General features: G+C 38.8%; 1 protein-coding gene across 1 annotated transcript in view; it reads left to right on the forward strand.

Annotated features, from left to right (window-relative positions):
• ADAMTSL1 (ADAMTS like 1) overlaps positions 1–17,674 on the forward strand; it is a 347,780-nt gene that overhangs the window by 293,681 nt on the left and 36,425 nt on the right. The window contains exons 17-20 of the mRNA XM_042877544.1: positions 2,906–3,116; positions 9,493–9,672; positions 11,042–11,195; positions 12,503–13,643. Of these exons, the coding sequence (XP_042733478.1) occupies positions 2,906–3,116; positions 9,493–9,672; positions 11,042–11,195; positions 12,503–13,643 (1,686 nt within the window). The remainder of the gene's footprint in view (positions 1–2,905; positions 3,117–9,492; positions 9,673–11,041; positions 11,196–12,502; positions 13,644–17,674) is intronic.

Genomic DNA, 17,674 nt, shown 5'->3' on the forward strand with positions numbered 1-17,674 from the left:
AAGATTTTTCCTGACGTCTATACCTTAACAGCAACCACAGTCAGTTCGCAGAGGTTCCAATTCTACTTGCATGACCTTTTTTTTTTGGAACTTATTCGCCTTTTGAAGTATAGGATTATATTCTGTTTGAATTTTAATTCTGACATTGGGAACTGCATGCAGAATATCATGTTATTATTCTTTTTTGTATGCCATATTCATTGGAAGAATTAGTTCAGTAGAACAAACGAAAAACCCCAAACCCACCAAAAACAAACAAAAAACAATAACAGCAACAAGAACAATGACTAGAACAGAAGAGCATGCAAATAATGACTGTGTGAAATGAAAGATGAATTATTTGAGCTCCCATTTCATACCACTCTGCATCTCATAACACTCTACAAATAAAACTAACACTCTACAAATAAAACTTATTACATAAAGACTATTTAAAAATGGGTTATTATCTTCTACCATACAAGTAGATCTAGAAGTACTGGTACTAATACTGTCTTACCCAGTTTACAAGGTAGTGCAATCACCTTTAGCTATTATAAAATAATCCTACAACCCTGTAACTCTATTCTGTAGGGTCATAGCTGATCTTTTCTGTATTTTTCTAGGGCTGCGTAGTTTTGCCAACCATGTGCAACACCTGTGAGTTCGGTTATTTCAATATCTCTGTGTTACTTGGCACATCCCTACTCTACTTTCTATTCTTTGCTTTGTATCTGTGAAACTCCATAAAAGTCAAGGTAAGAGGGAATTTGACCCCACGTTCCCTGAGCACAAGGACTGTCCTATTAAGACCAGTTGCAAGGGGTTGTGAACAAACTGATATAAATGATAGGGCAACAAGTGTAACCCACAGCAGAAAACTAAAACATTATGAAAACAAAAAATCCTTTCTCTTTATTGAAACAAAGCATTTCTTCCTAGAAAAGGAAACACTCTCTTCTACAGAAACTAAGATCTCCAAAGAGTGTACGCAGACTACTAGCCACTGAGATGTGAACTGCCAACAGAAACGTGCTCTTATACCAACTCATTAGCAAACAATGTGTTGCTGGAGGCAACATCTATTACCATCACTTGAATACATGAAACTTTGGCAACTACCCATGTATGAAAATAGATTCTGAAATAAGAAAATGCTTTCCTTTCAGCACCTACTCGAATATCTTAGTTTAGATTGTGCTGAAACTAAAGGGTAGCTGATATCCACATTAATTCTGACTGACAATTTTATGGGAAAATCTGGGAAGACCTCTCCTCCAAGATCATTCATATGGAGAACATATTCTAGATTAGCCAAATTGGCTGCCAGATGTCTGGAAAAGTGGCCATGGAAACTTCTAGCTTGGTATGCAGGGTTTGTTCATTGTTAAAAGGGTTAAACACTTTTTTGTGCTAAAAGCACAATAGTGCTGTGGCACTTAAGGAAGAGAGGGTAAGTTTCACTACCAAGGCTGTTTTTGAGACCAGAGTGTCATTATTGCATAACGCTAATGCTCAGAGCACATCCTGTCATACAATAAAATCAGACAATGTAATCAGCAGATGGAGCACAGAAGGGGAATAATGTGGCTTTTTGGTCCATTTGCATTATCATCTAGTAAGGAAGAAGTTATTTCTTACCTACCAACTTCTCCATTTGTTCAAATTTATTAAAAAAAAAATCCATGTTAGTTATGTGACAGTAGGTTATTAGGTGTTTTTCCCCAAAGTATTTACTAACATGGTATATCTGAAACATGCTGAACTTCTGACTGTAGACTGTCAGAGTTTTTCCCCTTAACTCTTTTGCAGATTCTGCTTCATGTTGCTGACAAATTTCATAATTTTCATTCATTGTCTATCCCTATCCTGCTTGGAGCCTGAGGGTGTCTTTCATCATAATCACTCTTTTTAGTTTCTGCCTAGTTTTACTGTGTTCAAGGGCATGTTCACTGAGCCTTCCTTATCCTGAATGTTTAGTTTACTTCCCCAGCAGTTTTGGTGACATCATGCAGGAAGGGAAGCTATTCTTCAGGATTAGAGAAAGTGTCAGTATCTGCCTTTTGTACTTTCATTCTGGATGTGGGAGTATGCCCATGTCAGTGTAGTGTTTTGTCTAAAGTTGATGGGAAGACTATTTTCTTTTTTGTTCACTCTGAAAATAGGATTTCTTTGTGAATGTGTTCTTTATATCTCTGAATTGCCTTCTAGTAGAGTACAAAAGAGAGACCTGACACTTCAAGCAATTTTCAATGTGTCAGTGACAGAATTAATGAGTATTTTCAGTACAGCTCAGAACTTAGAAATCTAGCTTTAATGTGATGAACACTGAAATTCAGGCATCAGCAACTCTGTTGATGCAGGATTTGTGCAGCTAGGACAGAAGGGTTGACTCAGTAACAGCTTTTTACTTAGAAATTTAAGGTCTTGCTGCTATTCTGTTGCATCTCTCAAGGCCTTATCTCTCCTAACCTCCCCAACAGGGGAAAATCTGTCTGGAGCCCCACATCTAGATCTTCTGGAAGAAATTGCTGCTCAGGAATTCACCAGTCCTCTCATAAATGTTGCTACTAGGGTTTTTGTCTTTTGGCTAAAGACAGAAAAGAACCATTAAATCAAGTCCATTCACTCTTGAAATACATTAGCCAGGCTCTGGCTCATCAAAGACTTTTAATTTAGGACACAAAACTAATCTTACAGTATTACAGACTTAAAGTCCATGGGCTTTTGACAAAACTAAAATGCAGGGGAACAGTTAATACTCTTTTTAACCTCATCCAGCAGCTACCAGAAGGTTCGCCTTGGTCAAAGAAGGAGGAATCTCTTTCATGCACTGCTTCTTCACTCCATCTCCTATTATAAAAAGATAAAAGATCAAGGTTACATTATTTTGCGCTGAAGTTTTTCTCTCCTGACCCCTTCACAGATGGGAAATTGGGAAATGGAACACCTGCAGTCTTACGTGTGGGGTCGGATTGCAGACACGAGATGTCTTCTGTTCTCACCTACTATCAAGAGAAAGTAACGAGACTGTGATTTTAGCAGATGAATTGTGCCATAAACCTAAGCCATCGCTTGTACAAGCCTGTAATCGCTTTGACTGCCCACCCTCCTGGTATACTACAGAATGGCAAGAGGTAAGAATGCATGAGGTAATCTCATTAATTACTGTCAAAAGCAGTACTGAATGCATTATCAGTGAGTTGTTTTGCATTAGCCTATCAAGAAAATTCATTTTCTGTGCTGATAAACTAGTTAAAAAATTAGAAGTGTGTCTTTTTGCTTTTCAGTGAAAACTAAATCAAGGTTTTAATTGGCAAATAATGATTGTTTCTACTTCTGAAGCAAAATTAAGTGATAACATTTAATAGCCGACTATAGATACCAGATGTGTTCTGTGATTAATGTGATTAATGGTCAGCTGGATTTGGATGAGTAATGCCAGGATTTCTAAGAATACAAAGCTACAGGGATCAGGAAGGAGAGAATCTCTAGATCTTGCTGACTATTCCTTTTATTCTCATATAATTTATTTTAGAGCAATAATCTCTCCTCATCCCTCAAAGTCACAAATGAATCTTGGGTACTTCACTTTATGAAATTCATTCCTTTTTACACTATTACTGAAAATTCCTATCTACACAGTGGATGTGCACAAAGCTCTTCACCAGGCAGCCTGAAATGAATTTATTTGCTGCCACTTGGTTGCAAAAGAAAACACTTAAGCAATTCAAAAGACCTAAGGGTGTTTATGTTGGATATAATCTTCGTAGGAAGAAATTACTCTGTCCTGCCGAAGAGAAAAAAGGGAAAAATCACTGCACAGAGGAGGTATAAGCAAAAGGCTTATTTAAACCTTCAATTCTACTGGTGTAAAGATTCATTCCCTTCTATCAGAAAACCACGAGCACTTGGCACTGTATTTACATGTGACTCCCAGTCTCCATCTATAAAATCTACCATTAACTGAGCAGCCAGGGAGATGTTAATGTAATAACCTAATGAAGCTGTTAAATTTGTGAAACTGGACTTCACAGGAGACCTCTGGATTTGGGCCATCCCAGCAACCAAAATTTATGCCAGCCTGATGTTCTGTCAAAGCTAGATGACTAGCCTATGGTGTTAGTCCATTGTTTAAAACAATTGAGCAATATTTCTTGCTTTATCGCTAATTTGTCTACCAATATTCACATACACATATTTGCTTAGTTGTACTTTTAAATATTACTAGACTTTACTCACACATAAATGCTGCATTTCTAAATAGCAAGTCATTTTTTACTAACGCATAACAAAATAAAGATATACTGTAAGGTGTGCCTGTGTTTGTTAAAAAGCCTATAGTTGGCGGCAGTCCTTAGAGAAAACAGTTTTCTGCAAGTTTATTTGAACAGTCAGAAGAAACATTCATTATAGTACACTGAAAAATTGATGCTCTGCTAAAAATGGCCATTGGCTGTAGGCCAGTCTGGAATGTACTAAAATAGCTTCTGCGAGAAATATTTCCAGATAGACTTTTTTTTCAGGATTTGAATGTCTTCCTCAGGAGCGTAAACATACACATGTCTGCCTGTCTAAAGCAATGTTTGAGGCTTATTTTATATTTTCTTGGGGACTCTCAAATAACCAGCCTTTTTGCAGGAGATGTAGCAGATCTTAGGAGCCCAATTAAATATAAAGGCTTTAACAAACATATCAAGCAGGAATTAAATTAGACAGTTCAGGTTGCATTTCATGCGTTAACCGCTGACTTCTCTGGACTGGGTGAAGACAGAGGATCTGTACTGCAGTTCACTGCTGTGGCTTAACAAAGGACACATTATAGCTCCTCTGCACTTTCTTCCACATGCTTTGCAGGATGCTCAGCTCTTTAGATAGTACCTCACCATACGGGTACTGAATATTTCTTGTAATTAACTTTCATTAGGAGAAAATGGCATAAACAGTGCAATTCTGGGCTGAAAATAGTCATCTGCCTCTGACAGTAAGAATATAGAGCAAGAAAATGCATCAAAACGAATTTCCATCCTCTCATTTTCTTAAAGGTCTTCTGCCTTCTTTCTCTGTACCACTACCTTCTGTACTGTAATTTCCACCCTGTAACAAGACCAGGCCTGGAAGTTCTGTCAAACAAGTTTCCCATGGATTACCTCCATGTGAAAACCTGCATCATCAGGACAGTGCATTGCACTGTATGATTATTACAACCACTTGACCCCTAGGACAAGCCAGGAACATCTCTGGATGTTGATAGCCAAGACTTGACCTGGAGGTGAACTCTGGCTGTACAGCAGGCATACCAAGGCAGGAGGCTGCTGAAGAGGCCTGCAGACCCTGTACCTGCAGATCTTGCAAAGAACTCCCATTGCCCTGGGTCCCTGAAAGATGTTTCTACATGTGTGGAGGGTCATGCAGAAAGGTGCTTTCTCATAATAAGAAAGGTCCAATGAAGCTTCACAGACAATAGAAAGCAACATCTGTTCTCCTCATGGCACAGATTGAAGACATTTATTTGGTCTCATCTATGGAGCTCATCCTTCTTTTCCAAGCACTCTCTCAAAATAGATTTTAAGCAAACAAATAAACAGGAGATTAAAACTACAATACACAGCATTTTCTCTTCTAAGGCTCATTATGCTTGTTGAGGAAGGATTCTTTGAATTAAATGCCTTTAAAAGCCCTAGTGTTTTTGGCAGATAAACACAGGATAATTATCAGTGTAGTAACATTCCAAGTGATTTTTAAAATATCTCTTTGCAGATCCAAGACTATGTATTTTTAAACAGTTTTATTTCTCAGCTAAGTGCATTAGGATGTTTATCTTGTTTTCAGTAGTGTGTTGCTGCAGGAAAGTGGATGTGAGCTTTCATTTTTACAAGCCTTTGGAAATAGCTGTTCTTCAGACCACAAATGGGAGACATCATTAATAAATCTTCGTTATTTTATTACTAAGTGTCACAGTCTGAGTTTTTTTGTCTTGCTCAGTGCTATCTTCACTCCAAAGATAGTAAGAAGAATAGCTTCACAGCAGAGCTAGCATGGGAAATCTCTTATACTTTTCAGATATTTTCCTAGCTGTTTCTCTCTGTATTGTAAGATGTCCTTTCTAAATATACTAGTGATACTCCTTAGAAACCAGCTGAGAGAAATGCATGTTTTGCCTATTTAGATGCTATATCTCTCTGTAGAAACATAGACAAAGAATTGATTTTTGAGAGTAAAACCATAGCTTGTGCTGTTGTAGACCCATCATAAAGGGATGAGTAAAGGGCAGTGTGAAATTAAACAGCTCACTCCTCACCTCTATGTGTAAGTAGGACTGGCCGTAACATTACACCCTTTCAAAGATTCGGCCATTGCCAAAGGCACCTGGAGGGGAGACTATCTTCCCTGACTCCTAAACTTTGAAATTGGTATCTTTGCCCAAATTCTGTGCAGTAAATGCATGTGAGAAGATGCACATAGGCACATGCTGAGACTCAGAGATGGTTGGCTTTTCATCTCTACTTTTAGTGGTAACTATGTTAATTGTAATTTTTGCAGGCTGTTACATGAGCAGAATAGATCAAAGCAATGATTGTTGTTGGAGAAGCTGAGGTTACAGTTCTGTCAGCAGTTTAGAATGAAATGCGTCAGTACTTCTACCAAAGGAGACCATAGCTTCCGTGGAGGGCTCTTTCTTGCCCTCACAGTGCCTATTCCTTTGCAATCTCTGGAAGTGTTGTGCAGTCAACACGATGATCTGGAAAAAGCTAGGCAAAAGTATAATTGACTTTAAGCCTAGACTAACCTTCCACTTTGGCTCATTGTGCAACTGCACAAATACTTTGCTGGCATATGGGAAAAGGCAGCAAACACCAGCTATGAGTGGCTAGCAGAACAGGATATATGGATCATCTTCTCTGGCATCAGCCTTGTCTTATGTTTTATTAAGCTAATTGTTGAACTAGGCAAAATTGTGTATCAGTGTGGGTAGATGCAGTTCTCAAAGTCAACAGATCTCCTCTGAAAGGGATATAGGAACTGGGTCTGCTCAGACACTGTGGAAGGTAGGAGGGAGACACAGTACAAATACTTTACCTACCTGGATAGGTGAGGTGAAGTCATGGTGCACCTCTCCTTCCTGTGACACAAACACACTTCTCTATCATAATAGTGCTGTGAGATCTTTCTGACAGTAGAGAGAGAGAAAGAGCACATTGTTCAGATGGGATGTGTCTAAATAAGGATCCTCTCAAGAATTACTGCTTCATACTATCTGTACATCCAAACAGACATCGTAGACATTGCTCTCATTGGTCTACTCCCTTTCAAGAAGTAATGTGAGAGCTGGAAGCCTCCACTAAAGAAAAGATCACAGACAAATGAAAAGGTTCCAGGAGTAAAAGATGGGCACATGCACAGCTCCAGAGCAGTAATCCAGTACTGTCCTAGAAGAGCATTCCTGAAGACCGAGAGGAATCTTGTTACAGTATTTGGCTCTCTCTGTCATTTGGCATGGAGTTTGGTATTGAGTAGCTAGTTATTCTTCAGAGAACAAAGAAGTGTGCGTGACTGAAGTGCAAGAAGCAAGAAAAGATCTGCTTTGTCTTAATTTTTTTTATATCTTAGAAATGGAAGGGCAGGGAGACTTCCTGGGATTTGTTTGACTGACAGAGGGAACATGCTTTTGTTGTGTTTATACAGTGCCTAACATATTTTGGCTCTAGTGTATGGCTGCAGTTCTTAGGCAATCTTGAAATAATATTTTTAATCATATTTTTCTTGATCTATTCTCTCCTCAGAATGAATTGTCCTTGAATGAAATGCTGATAAATGTTTTCTTTTGCTGAAAATTGAAATACTGTCTTACTTGTTTTAATTTTTTGAAGCTTTTGAGCTTTATAGCATTCTCAGTAGAATAAAAGCTTTTTTTACCATTAAAGGGCAAACTAAAGATAAATACATTTTTCTTCATGGTGTTCAAGTCTGCATTTCCATTCTGTCTTTCAAGGAAAATGTATATCCTAAAAAAAGAGGTTTGTGTTGAAGTTTATGCAGCTTTCTCAGAGAGGGATCTTTCATAGATTTTTTAAATAATTCCTGTCATCAATCATAAATCATAGAATCATAGAATGGGCTGGGTTGAAAAGGACCACAGTGATCATCTAGTTTCAACCCCCATTCTATGTGCGGGGTCACCAACCACTAGACCAGGCTGCCCAGAGCCACATCCAGCCTGGATAGATATCTTTGTTTATCTTTTAATTTTTCTTCACCTGGCTTACTACTTCTTGGACATAATTCCTATGTTGTGAACTATAAGCAACTTCTGGTAATTTCAGCATAGTGCAAGCTCTTCCTCCTCCTCTGACTGGAAAAGAGATAAACTGCCTGGAATGCACAGAAGACTCAGGAGCCTCCTGCCATCCACAGTAAAAAGTTAGTCAGAAAAAAGGGCTGAGCCACCAAGCTTACAAAAATGATTCAGGAAATCTATTAAATCTGCTTGTTCAAAATTTCCTGCCCTGCATGAGTAGAAAATGGATACAGAGGGGGGATATTTACATTAAAGAGAGAGGGGAGGTGGGTTCTCTGGATATTAATCAGCCAGATTTAGTTTTACTCAAATAAACCTTCCTCCTTACCTTTTGGAAAGAGCACGCACTGCTGTCATGACAGCCATAAATATAAAAGGGCTGCGTGGTTATTTAATCGTTTATTATACTAACCTTATAAACCAATTGTTGAGGCCAACAGCAGATTGCAGCTGGAATACAGCTTTCACATGATTTAAAAATGAGAGAAATGCTGCACTGCAAGAAGTCTTCAAAGACAGGAATTCAAGTCTGGACAGTTTAGTTTTGACCTGCACTGGTAATAGACCTCATGACATTCAGAAAGGAAAAATAAGAAAATTACAGACAGAAGAAAAGGCGAAGTGATGAACTAGGGAAACTTACTTATCACACTCAGATTTCCGTTTGTTTTTCTCACTAATGCAAACTCTTTTTTAATAAGCTGAATTTGAATATTTAGATCATAGCTATTATTATCTAATATACATAATAAAATCCTGGAAATGAATAAGGTCTTGAATTGACTTCTTCTGGAGGAGACATTTCCATATTCTCTCACCCTGCCAATAGCACAGTTGGAGCTCAGACAGAAACACTTGAATCTAGATCCTCTGCATCCTGTGCAAGTACCTGATTTTCCAGTTGACAGAGAAAAGGGCAATTTTTCCTTCTCCATGTTGCATTTCTGTACAAATTTCTGAAAACAAATCTTTCAGAAATGCTGATGCAGGTTTTGTTTGCTCGTTTTTCGTTTTATCAAAATATATTTTTTCCACTTCCCAAAATACTTTTGGCATTTTAAAAAGAAATCTGCTTTGACATCTCTAATATTTTTTGTTATATTTTCTGCTTGTCTATAACTAGGTGTTGATCTCTACAGAAACTCACTACTAATTTTTGCTGCAATTTGACATAGTGCAAATGTGATGCAAGGTGACTGACTCTCTTCTCCCAGTGTTCGCAGACATGTGGAGGCGGTGTCCAGAAGCGAGATATACTTTGCAAGCAGCGTCTGGCAGATGGAAGCTTGTTAGAGCTGCCAGAAACCTTCTGCTCCATGCCGAAGCTGGTTTCCCAGCAAACCTGCAGAAATGAGGACTGTCCTAATGAGTGGCTTCTTTCTGACTGGTCACAGGTATGCTGTTTGTATGCATTAATATTGTGCTGGGTTTTGTGATTATGTTTCTCAGTCACATGGGATGAAGGAGCCAAAAGTGTTCAGACTGCACAAGGCCTGTTGTGCCTAGTTTTGTCCTGTAATCTGTACTTAATACTCTAGTAGGTGACATAATAATCAACAGCTTGGTGGTTATTACCTCATCTCTACTACAGATGCAATTAAGCCTTCCAGCCAGAACAATTTATGCCTTCTTTCTGGCATAAACACAATCCATGCTCAAAACAGTAAGTTCCTGCCTCTGTACATATACAGCCTTTTCATCTGTTCATCCAAGACACCCATGAAGTGTAATCTTCACTTCCTCAGGCTTAGTGTTCTTCCTTCCCAAAAAGAGGAGGGAAGGGAAAGGTAAAGGAATTATTTCAGTCTTTTGTAGGCATACCACTACCATCTCTGTCAGGTCTGTCACTCTTGGACACTAATTTTGTAATGTTAGCTGGTTCCTTCCTTCCTTCAATTTAAGGATGGCCAAAAAATTCTTTCTACCAAAGCCTTGCATTCCCAGGCTTCCTTTCCAGTTCCATATGGCTTAAGAAATAATTTCTTTACATATATGAAAAACATGAAAAAACACTCCCCCTCTTGCAATCTAATCTCTATTCTCCTTCATGCAAAGACGTAGAGAATACTTTAATCCTGAAACACCAGTCACCTCATAGAGCCTACCTGTAGCCTTAATATGATCGTCTATCTTGACATTTTATTCAAATAAGCAATTTAACTCATGAAGTCTGCATTAAGACACACCCATTCAGGCAGTGAAGATGGCAATTCTATTCCTAATCATCTTTCCTTCACGCAACGTGGTTTATGTTTACATTCATACAACTCACATTTCTGTATGTTGGCACACTTCAAAATGAAATCTGACTTCACTCTCTTTGCCATTTGTCTTAAAGACTGCCTTTTTGCTCTTTTCATCCTCTGTTTCTTTTCTCTCTCTCACTCCATCTCCAGTGTGTTTCACAAGGATGTGTTACCTTGTAGATACAGGATCTAAAGCAGTGGGTTTGTATCCCTTACAGGCCTTTCCCCGGCTTGCCAGCACTTTTACATGTGGACATCCCTGTGCAACCCAGTTTATTCTCAATTACTATGATGCTGTACAAGTAGGAAATAAAATAAGCCTGCTCAAATTTTCCCAAGCTATAGCACACATATGCATTGAGCACTACTGTCTAATATTAAAGGGTTTGAACTCTTTTCTGTGGATCATAACTGATAACCACCAGGTTGAAGTAACTCATTAGTATCTGAAACACACATTCATGATTTCTACTACATCTGTAAACTTCATCCCTAATGTTTGTCATTCTGTTTGCAGTGTTCAGTGAGTTGTGGAGAGGGAACCCAGAGTCGAAATGCTATTTGCAGAAAGATGCTGAAAACTGGGGGTTCTATCATCATCAATTCCTCCCTTTGCCCACCTCTGCCATTCTCATCCTTGATCAGGCCCTGTGCACTAGCAACCTGTGCAAGTAAGTGAAGAATAAACTTAGGAGTGTGTGGGGAAAGGGGGCTTGAATATCCGTCACCAGGAAATTCATGCTGTCACATGCTTCATAACATTCTTTTGCACTAGTGTTGCTCAGTATTCGTGGAGTGGCTATTGCAGCTCAGTTTTTCTATAAGCCACAATATTCTTTTTAACAATTAAACAAGTCACTGGATAAAATTTATAAATCTTAGTGTGGAGCTGAGTTTGAACCAATTGCTAGAAAGGAACTAGTCCTTTCTGGAAGAACCGGCTCAAAATTTTGTTCCAAATCTAGATCTAGATTTCACAACTGCAATGTAGAGGCTTAGAAATGCTGGATAGCAGCCTGAGCTACAAACAAAACACTCTGCTAGGATAGCTACAAAGAAAATACTTGGTAAGGGATGCTTTTTTAAGATAATTTAAAATAAGTATTTTTCATTTTGTCATTCAGAAGCCTACGTGGCTTGGAATTCCTAAGTAATCATGCAGCATAGGTTGGATGTATTTCATGTTGGTATTCCATGCCTTTTCTGTTGTCCTTCACAAGAAGTGAAGGGTCTCCCTGTATGATCTTGTCTAGCTTGCAATAAGACAGCTGAATATGTGAAAGATTGAATGGCAACCCTGCTTCAGCTTGGAGCAGACTATGAACTCTGAAACCTATTAAATGTTGATTATGTAAGGGAGAAAAAAAGAATTCAGGATTCACATTCAGAACAAATGATAAGGCCAAATGTGGTATGGTATTAACTAGCAGGACACATATACTATTTTGTTTAGTGCGTTGTAACACAAATATCTGTCATAACGATCTGGAAACAGAATTAAAGCACTTTGATAGTATCTCCCCAGTATTTTTAATCTTATTCCATAGATTTTTGTTCTATTCAATGTTGTTCCTTGAGTTAGCAGTACTTTCAGTCCTCTTTACTCATGTGATCTGCAAGATTGTGTTGTGTTTCCAATCTGGGATGGTAAACATTTATCTTTTTTATTTGTTTATTAAACAATAGTCATCACTGAAATACGTTAACAACAAGAACTATCTTTACACTGGATTTTTCTCCTTTTCATAAAGTTCTTGGTCCTTGTGCGTAGGTTTCTGCATGCATCATGGGCAAGACTACTTTTGCATTCCTGAAGTGAGTCTTGTTCTTCTTACTGTGACTGTCCCAGCTTAATGCTCAGCAGCTGGTGGCCAGTTTCTCCTATTGTCATCTAATGGGTCAAATGCTGCCAGCACCAAAGTAAACTGCTTGTTTTGCTTAATGGTACCACATACTAATAGTATTAATGATATTTCAGGGCACAACAGGCCAGCTCATAAGCAAAGTCCTCATATTGTGGCTGTAAAGAAAGTTTACATCCAGACAAGGAAGCAGAAGAAGCTACACTTTATTGTGGGTGGGTATGCCTACCTGTTGCCCAAAACCTCCGTTATTCTCCGATGCCCCACAAGGAGGTTCCGGAAGTCAATGATCTTCTGGGAGAAGGATAATAAGAGACTCATCAGCACAGCTCACATCACCATTGCACCCTATGGGTACATGAAAATCCATCGTTTGAAGCCTTCAGACACTGGGATATATACCTGTATAGCAGGGCCAGCCCGGGAGCATTTTGTAATTAAACTAATAGGAAGCAACAAAAATCTCATTGCTGGGCAGCCAGCTGGCATTAGGGAGGAAGAGACCATGAGAAAGGCCAGTCTAAATGAAGCCTTGCGAACACAGGAGAAACATATCAATGGTATTCTCTTCAATGGGAGCAAGACTGAAAAGCGAGGGCATCCTGCTGACCCTAGTGGCTGGTATGACAATATTGTCTCAAGGTTGCTACAGCACAAGAGCTGGCCAGGGGGAAATCTGGATTTCTGGGAAGCCCAGGAGTCCACAGAGAGAAATGTGTCCTCAGAGGAAGACCAGAGCCAGGAGTATAGCCTGCCATATACTATGGTCACAGAGCAGAAACGGTTGGATGATATAATAAGGAATTTGTCTCAGCAGCCTGAGGAGCTTAAAGATATTTACACTGAGCAGCTTGTTGTACAACTGGCCCATGAGATTTTCAAGAGCCACTTGGAGCATCAGGAATCTGTCCTCAAAGCATCAAGACGAAGAGTTGATTCAGCTTCCATGGAATACCCTTTCCACAGACATGTTTCTGGATTTACCAGCTCCCTGAGGACATCATCTGCTGAAGCATTTCTTCCCACATCTATGAACCCAACGAATGGCTTGCACAGCCCTCATCAAAAGCCTGCCATCCTCCGAAAGATTTCAGCAGCACAACAGCTTTCTGCTTCAGAGGTTGTCACCCACCTGGGACAGACAGTGGTTCTAGCCAGTGGCACACTGAGTGTGCTGCTTCACTGCGAAGCAGTGGGAAACCCAAAGCCCACCATCAGCTGGGCTAAGAATGGAGAGGAGGTGAAATACAATGATAGGTAAAATAAATTATTTAACTTTTCAGAAAACAGTTAATATTTTTACTCTTCAGTTTCCATGTCTTAAGGCCAGTCAGTCCTATGGGCAAAATCACTTTTTGCTATAGTCTGATTTCATAGCTGGAAGAAAGGCTTATATATGTACTGGCAAGCAGGGCAGTGTAACTGCAGCAAGATCTGGATGCTGAATCAATCTGGTATGGCAATCCAGACTTACTTTTGTTTCAGTAAATAAAGTTATTTTAAAGTACGGAAATAAGTAAGTTCTTAGTGCAGTCAAAAAAACACTCCAAGTCTGGAGGCTGAGAGCTTTGCTGTGCTTTACTATGTGAAGGTAGAAATTTCTGATATGAAGATTGGTTCTGGTGTACACTGATGAATGATATCTGGTTTATTTTCAGATTTCAGAGCTAATCCACAGGATAGATAGGGCTGTTTTGTGACTCTCTGGCATTGTTTTAGACTGGTTCCAAATTCAGAAGGATATTTTTGAAGTATACATTTTCATTACTGATCACAGAGGTACTTGAAAATAAATCTGGAATTTAATTTTCTGTCAAGCATCATGCAGTATTATTCCCTGGGGAAGGGTTCATCCTCTGTTAGAAGTGCATTTCTCACAGTGTTCCAGCAAGGTCTCTCCAACATGGAGGTAGTGAGGCATCTGTCTTCCACACAAGTATCCATGTGTAAAATTTCCCCAGGATAAAACTCAGTGGGCACTATAATCACCATCCCCTGTGGATGTTCTGATAGAAGGTGAAAAGCATTCTAAAGGACATAAAGGGAATTTAATACCATTAGAGAGTGGCCAGGTAGAAGGCAACAAAGATGATAAAGAGTCTAAAGGCGAAGACGTATGAGTAGCTGCTGGGGTCCCTCACCTTGTTCAGCCCAAAGAAGAGGCAGAGAGGCAGCACTGAGCCCTGCCCTCTGGTGATAGTGATGTGGAATGAGGGAATGACATGAACTGTGTCAGGGAAGGTCAGGTTGGGGATTAGCCTGTTCCCTGACAGGCTCCCCATGGCAGTGATCACTCCTATCAGCTGCCAGAGTCCAGGAAGCATTTGTACAACTCTTAGAAATATAGTTTGAATTTTATACAGTCCAGAGTGGATCCAGGAGATGAATCCTCGATGATCCTTGTGGTTCCCTTCCAACTTGTCATATTCAATGATTCTATGATAGAGTAGGGAAGCATCTTTTGAATTTGAGGATGGTTTCAGATAAACACAATTGGAATTGTATTAAAGGACAAAACATAAGCTGGCTACTTCATCTGAAAATAAGCACTAGTCCACATCAGTGGTTAATAGTGTGGAACCATACTCTATGGCTATTTTCAGCTTCCACTGTTATCTCAACATACTTACGTATATGCATTACTATTCTGATATGAGTTAGTGCATCCTCACCTGTACAAACTTTCTGTGTATAGCTGCCACTGAGGTTTAGTTTGAAAACCTGAGTAATAAAGTACTTCTATTTAAGTACCTCAAAAATTAGTACCTTTTTCTTGCAGATAGCCTTTATCTTTAGATCACTCCATTCAATTCATCTGCAAGAGCACACAAAAAGAGACTTTCAATTCTAGTTGTATACTTAACTGTGTTCATACCATACATTTCACTCACGTATATGCTTCAGATTTTTCTACTTTTGTGCTGTTCTGTGAGGAGGTGGTATGTAAGTATAGAAAGGTAAAGTGTGGATGAAGCAGTGGTATTAACTGACATGATTACAGTGAAACAGTCCAAGGAAAATTGCTAGGAGCAATTTCTGCACAGGATGGTAATCTCTGTTAAGACATCTGAGTGGGTTATCTTCAGAAATGAGGAGAGACAGAGTCAAGGTAAAAATTAGTTCACATTGCAGTGCTTATGAATTGTCAGTGCAATCTTGATTTAGTGAAGATAAATTGCTTCTTCTGCATAGTTATATGATTAGTTTACTAGTTTCTTTCTCACTTTGGCAGCCTAGCAATTCCATAATCACTGCTTTCTCTAATGTACTGAATGTTTTGGTTCTTTTCTCTCTTTCTATGTCTGATGTCTATTCAGTATAATAGGATTCACATTAAAAAATTGAAACTTTTGCAGGGGAAAGGGAGACAAAGAGCAGGAATGTATGTCTTAGAGAATTCACATGCAATCTTGATTGAGACTTGGGCCTATCATATCACTTTATTTGGCCATAGTCCTGTAAAAATATATTCTTGGCCCCCCAAAAGTTGCATGTATAAACTTTCATTGCCATTGATTACATCCTGTTGGAATAGTGCCATTAAGGGATTTTTTTTTCTCTATTAGAAATGATTGAAAGGGAAGTGAGGTTACATAAAGTCCGTGTGTTGTTAACTCTGGACACTGTGCTCATGAGGAAATTGCATGTTCATCTCACAGCATATAAGCAGCCATAGCTACATAGCTACAGAGTTATTTTTGTTCAGTTGGTGATAAAACACTCTTATAATTTCTGAACTTTTAGTTTGAATTATATTTTATTTTATATTGCCTTTCTTTTCCATTCAGTTTGGCTGATATAGGATTAAGTTTCATGAATATTCTGAATAACCAGTCAACTATGTTAGCTTACATTTTCTATCATAAAGACTCAGTAAAGCATGGTTTATTTGCAGGTTAGTTGCATTAACTATTGACCCCTCTTCTTTAATGATTGAGACAGAAGGATTTTATCAAATTCTTTATTTACCAGTTATATTTCCCCCAGTTTGGTGGGTAGGAGAAAAAATGAGCAGTGCTCTGAGCTTCAGAGATATTCAGCATCTTGGAGTTAACCTTACAATTAATGCAAGTTTAGAAATTATAGTGCATATAAAAATTGGTTTATGAATGTTTTTCTGGGTTCTTCACAGCTGTGATCTGGCTTTGGTTCAAAATGCTTTTACTGGTTGCCAATCAGCTGTGTAAATGAAAGCCACAGTGTAAGCAGTCTCCCACTGTACAGCGGTAAGCTACAAGGTCATCTGTGTGTGGTGGTGCATAGTAAGCTTGAGCTGTCTGTCAGCTCTGCAGTTTGTCTTCTTTGTGCTCTGCCATCCACTTCCTGAAAAAAAAGAACTCAAGATCCATTGAGACTCTGACTGTATATGTTTTGTGCTGTGATTTTTAGAGTATAAGCTACCATTTTTAGGGTAGATGATGGCAATCTGCAATGTGTATTATCTCATATGAGATGAAGGCACTGTCACAAATCGCAGTGGATGTTGTCTTGACATGGCAAGGTGTCAGAGAAATGAATGACTGTCCATTGCTTGTTTCAATGAGCAGTGCAATCCACCCTGAAAGTATTTATGACTCCTATTACGTTGCTCCACTTGCAAAAAATGAATTTGTTTAGCTTTAGTCTCTGCACAGTCCCAACAAAAATGTTTACTTTCACTTTTCAGTAAAGCTATGTGGTTCCAGTTAATCTTTGACTTCAGTCTGTGTATTCCATGTAAATGCATAAATAAGACCTCTTTTTAGATCAAAATGTCAGGTGGATAACAGCATCTACTTTGCCTGCAGCTTCAGAGCATGCTAGTATCTATCCCAAAGCCTGGACAATTCTATAAATGCTGGAAAATGTTTCATTTCAAAAAGAATCAGATTACTTTCCTTAGAAAACTATTTTAAATGTGAAAACATTTGGGGGATTTGTACTTTGTTCAGTGAGCATGGTAAGACATATCTCTTCCTTTCTTCCATGAATGCTGCAGTTTCCATCAGCAGTGACCCTTTGATATTTGGTAACTCAACATTTCTAAAAGAGTGTGTTTTCTCAGTAGATGCGAGAAGGATCTAAATAACAGGTGGTACAGAGTCTGAGCTAGGTGCTTGCTAGATGCTGTCTGAATTTGTCACTGATCTAGGTAATGTAGAACATAATTTTTGTCTTGAAGACAATGCAATGTGGAGAAACTGAGATGAGACTGATTAAACATTAAGCTGTATTATTTTAAGTCCATAAATGAGATTCTGAAGACACAGTGGTGACAGAAAGAATTGCTGCAGCTGGTATTTTTGACA

The sequence above is a fragment of the Lagopus leucura genome, unplaced genomic scaffold, assembly GCF_019238085.1.
Source record: "Lagopus leucura isolate 7727_CA_CO unplaced genomic scaffold, USGS_WTPT01 Super-Scaffold_100018, whole genome shotgun sequence".
Taxonomy (NCBI): Eukaryota; Metazoa; Chordata; class Aves; order Galliformes; family Phasianidae; genus Lagopus; species Lagopus leucura.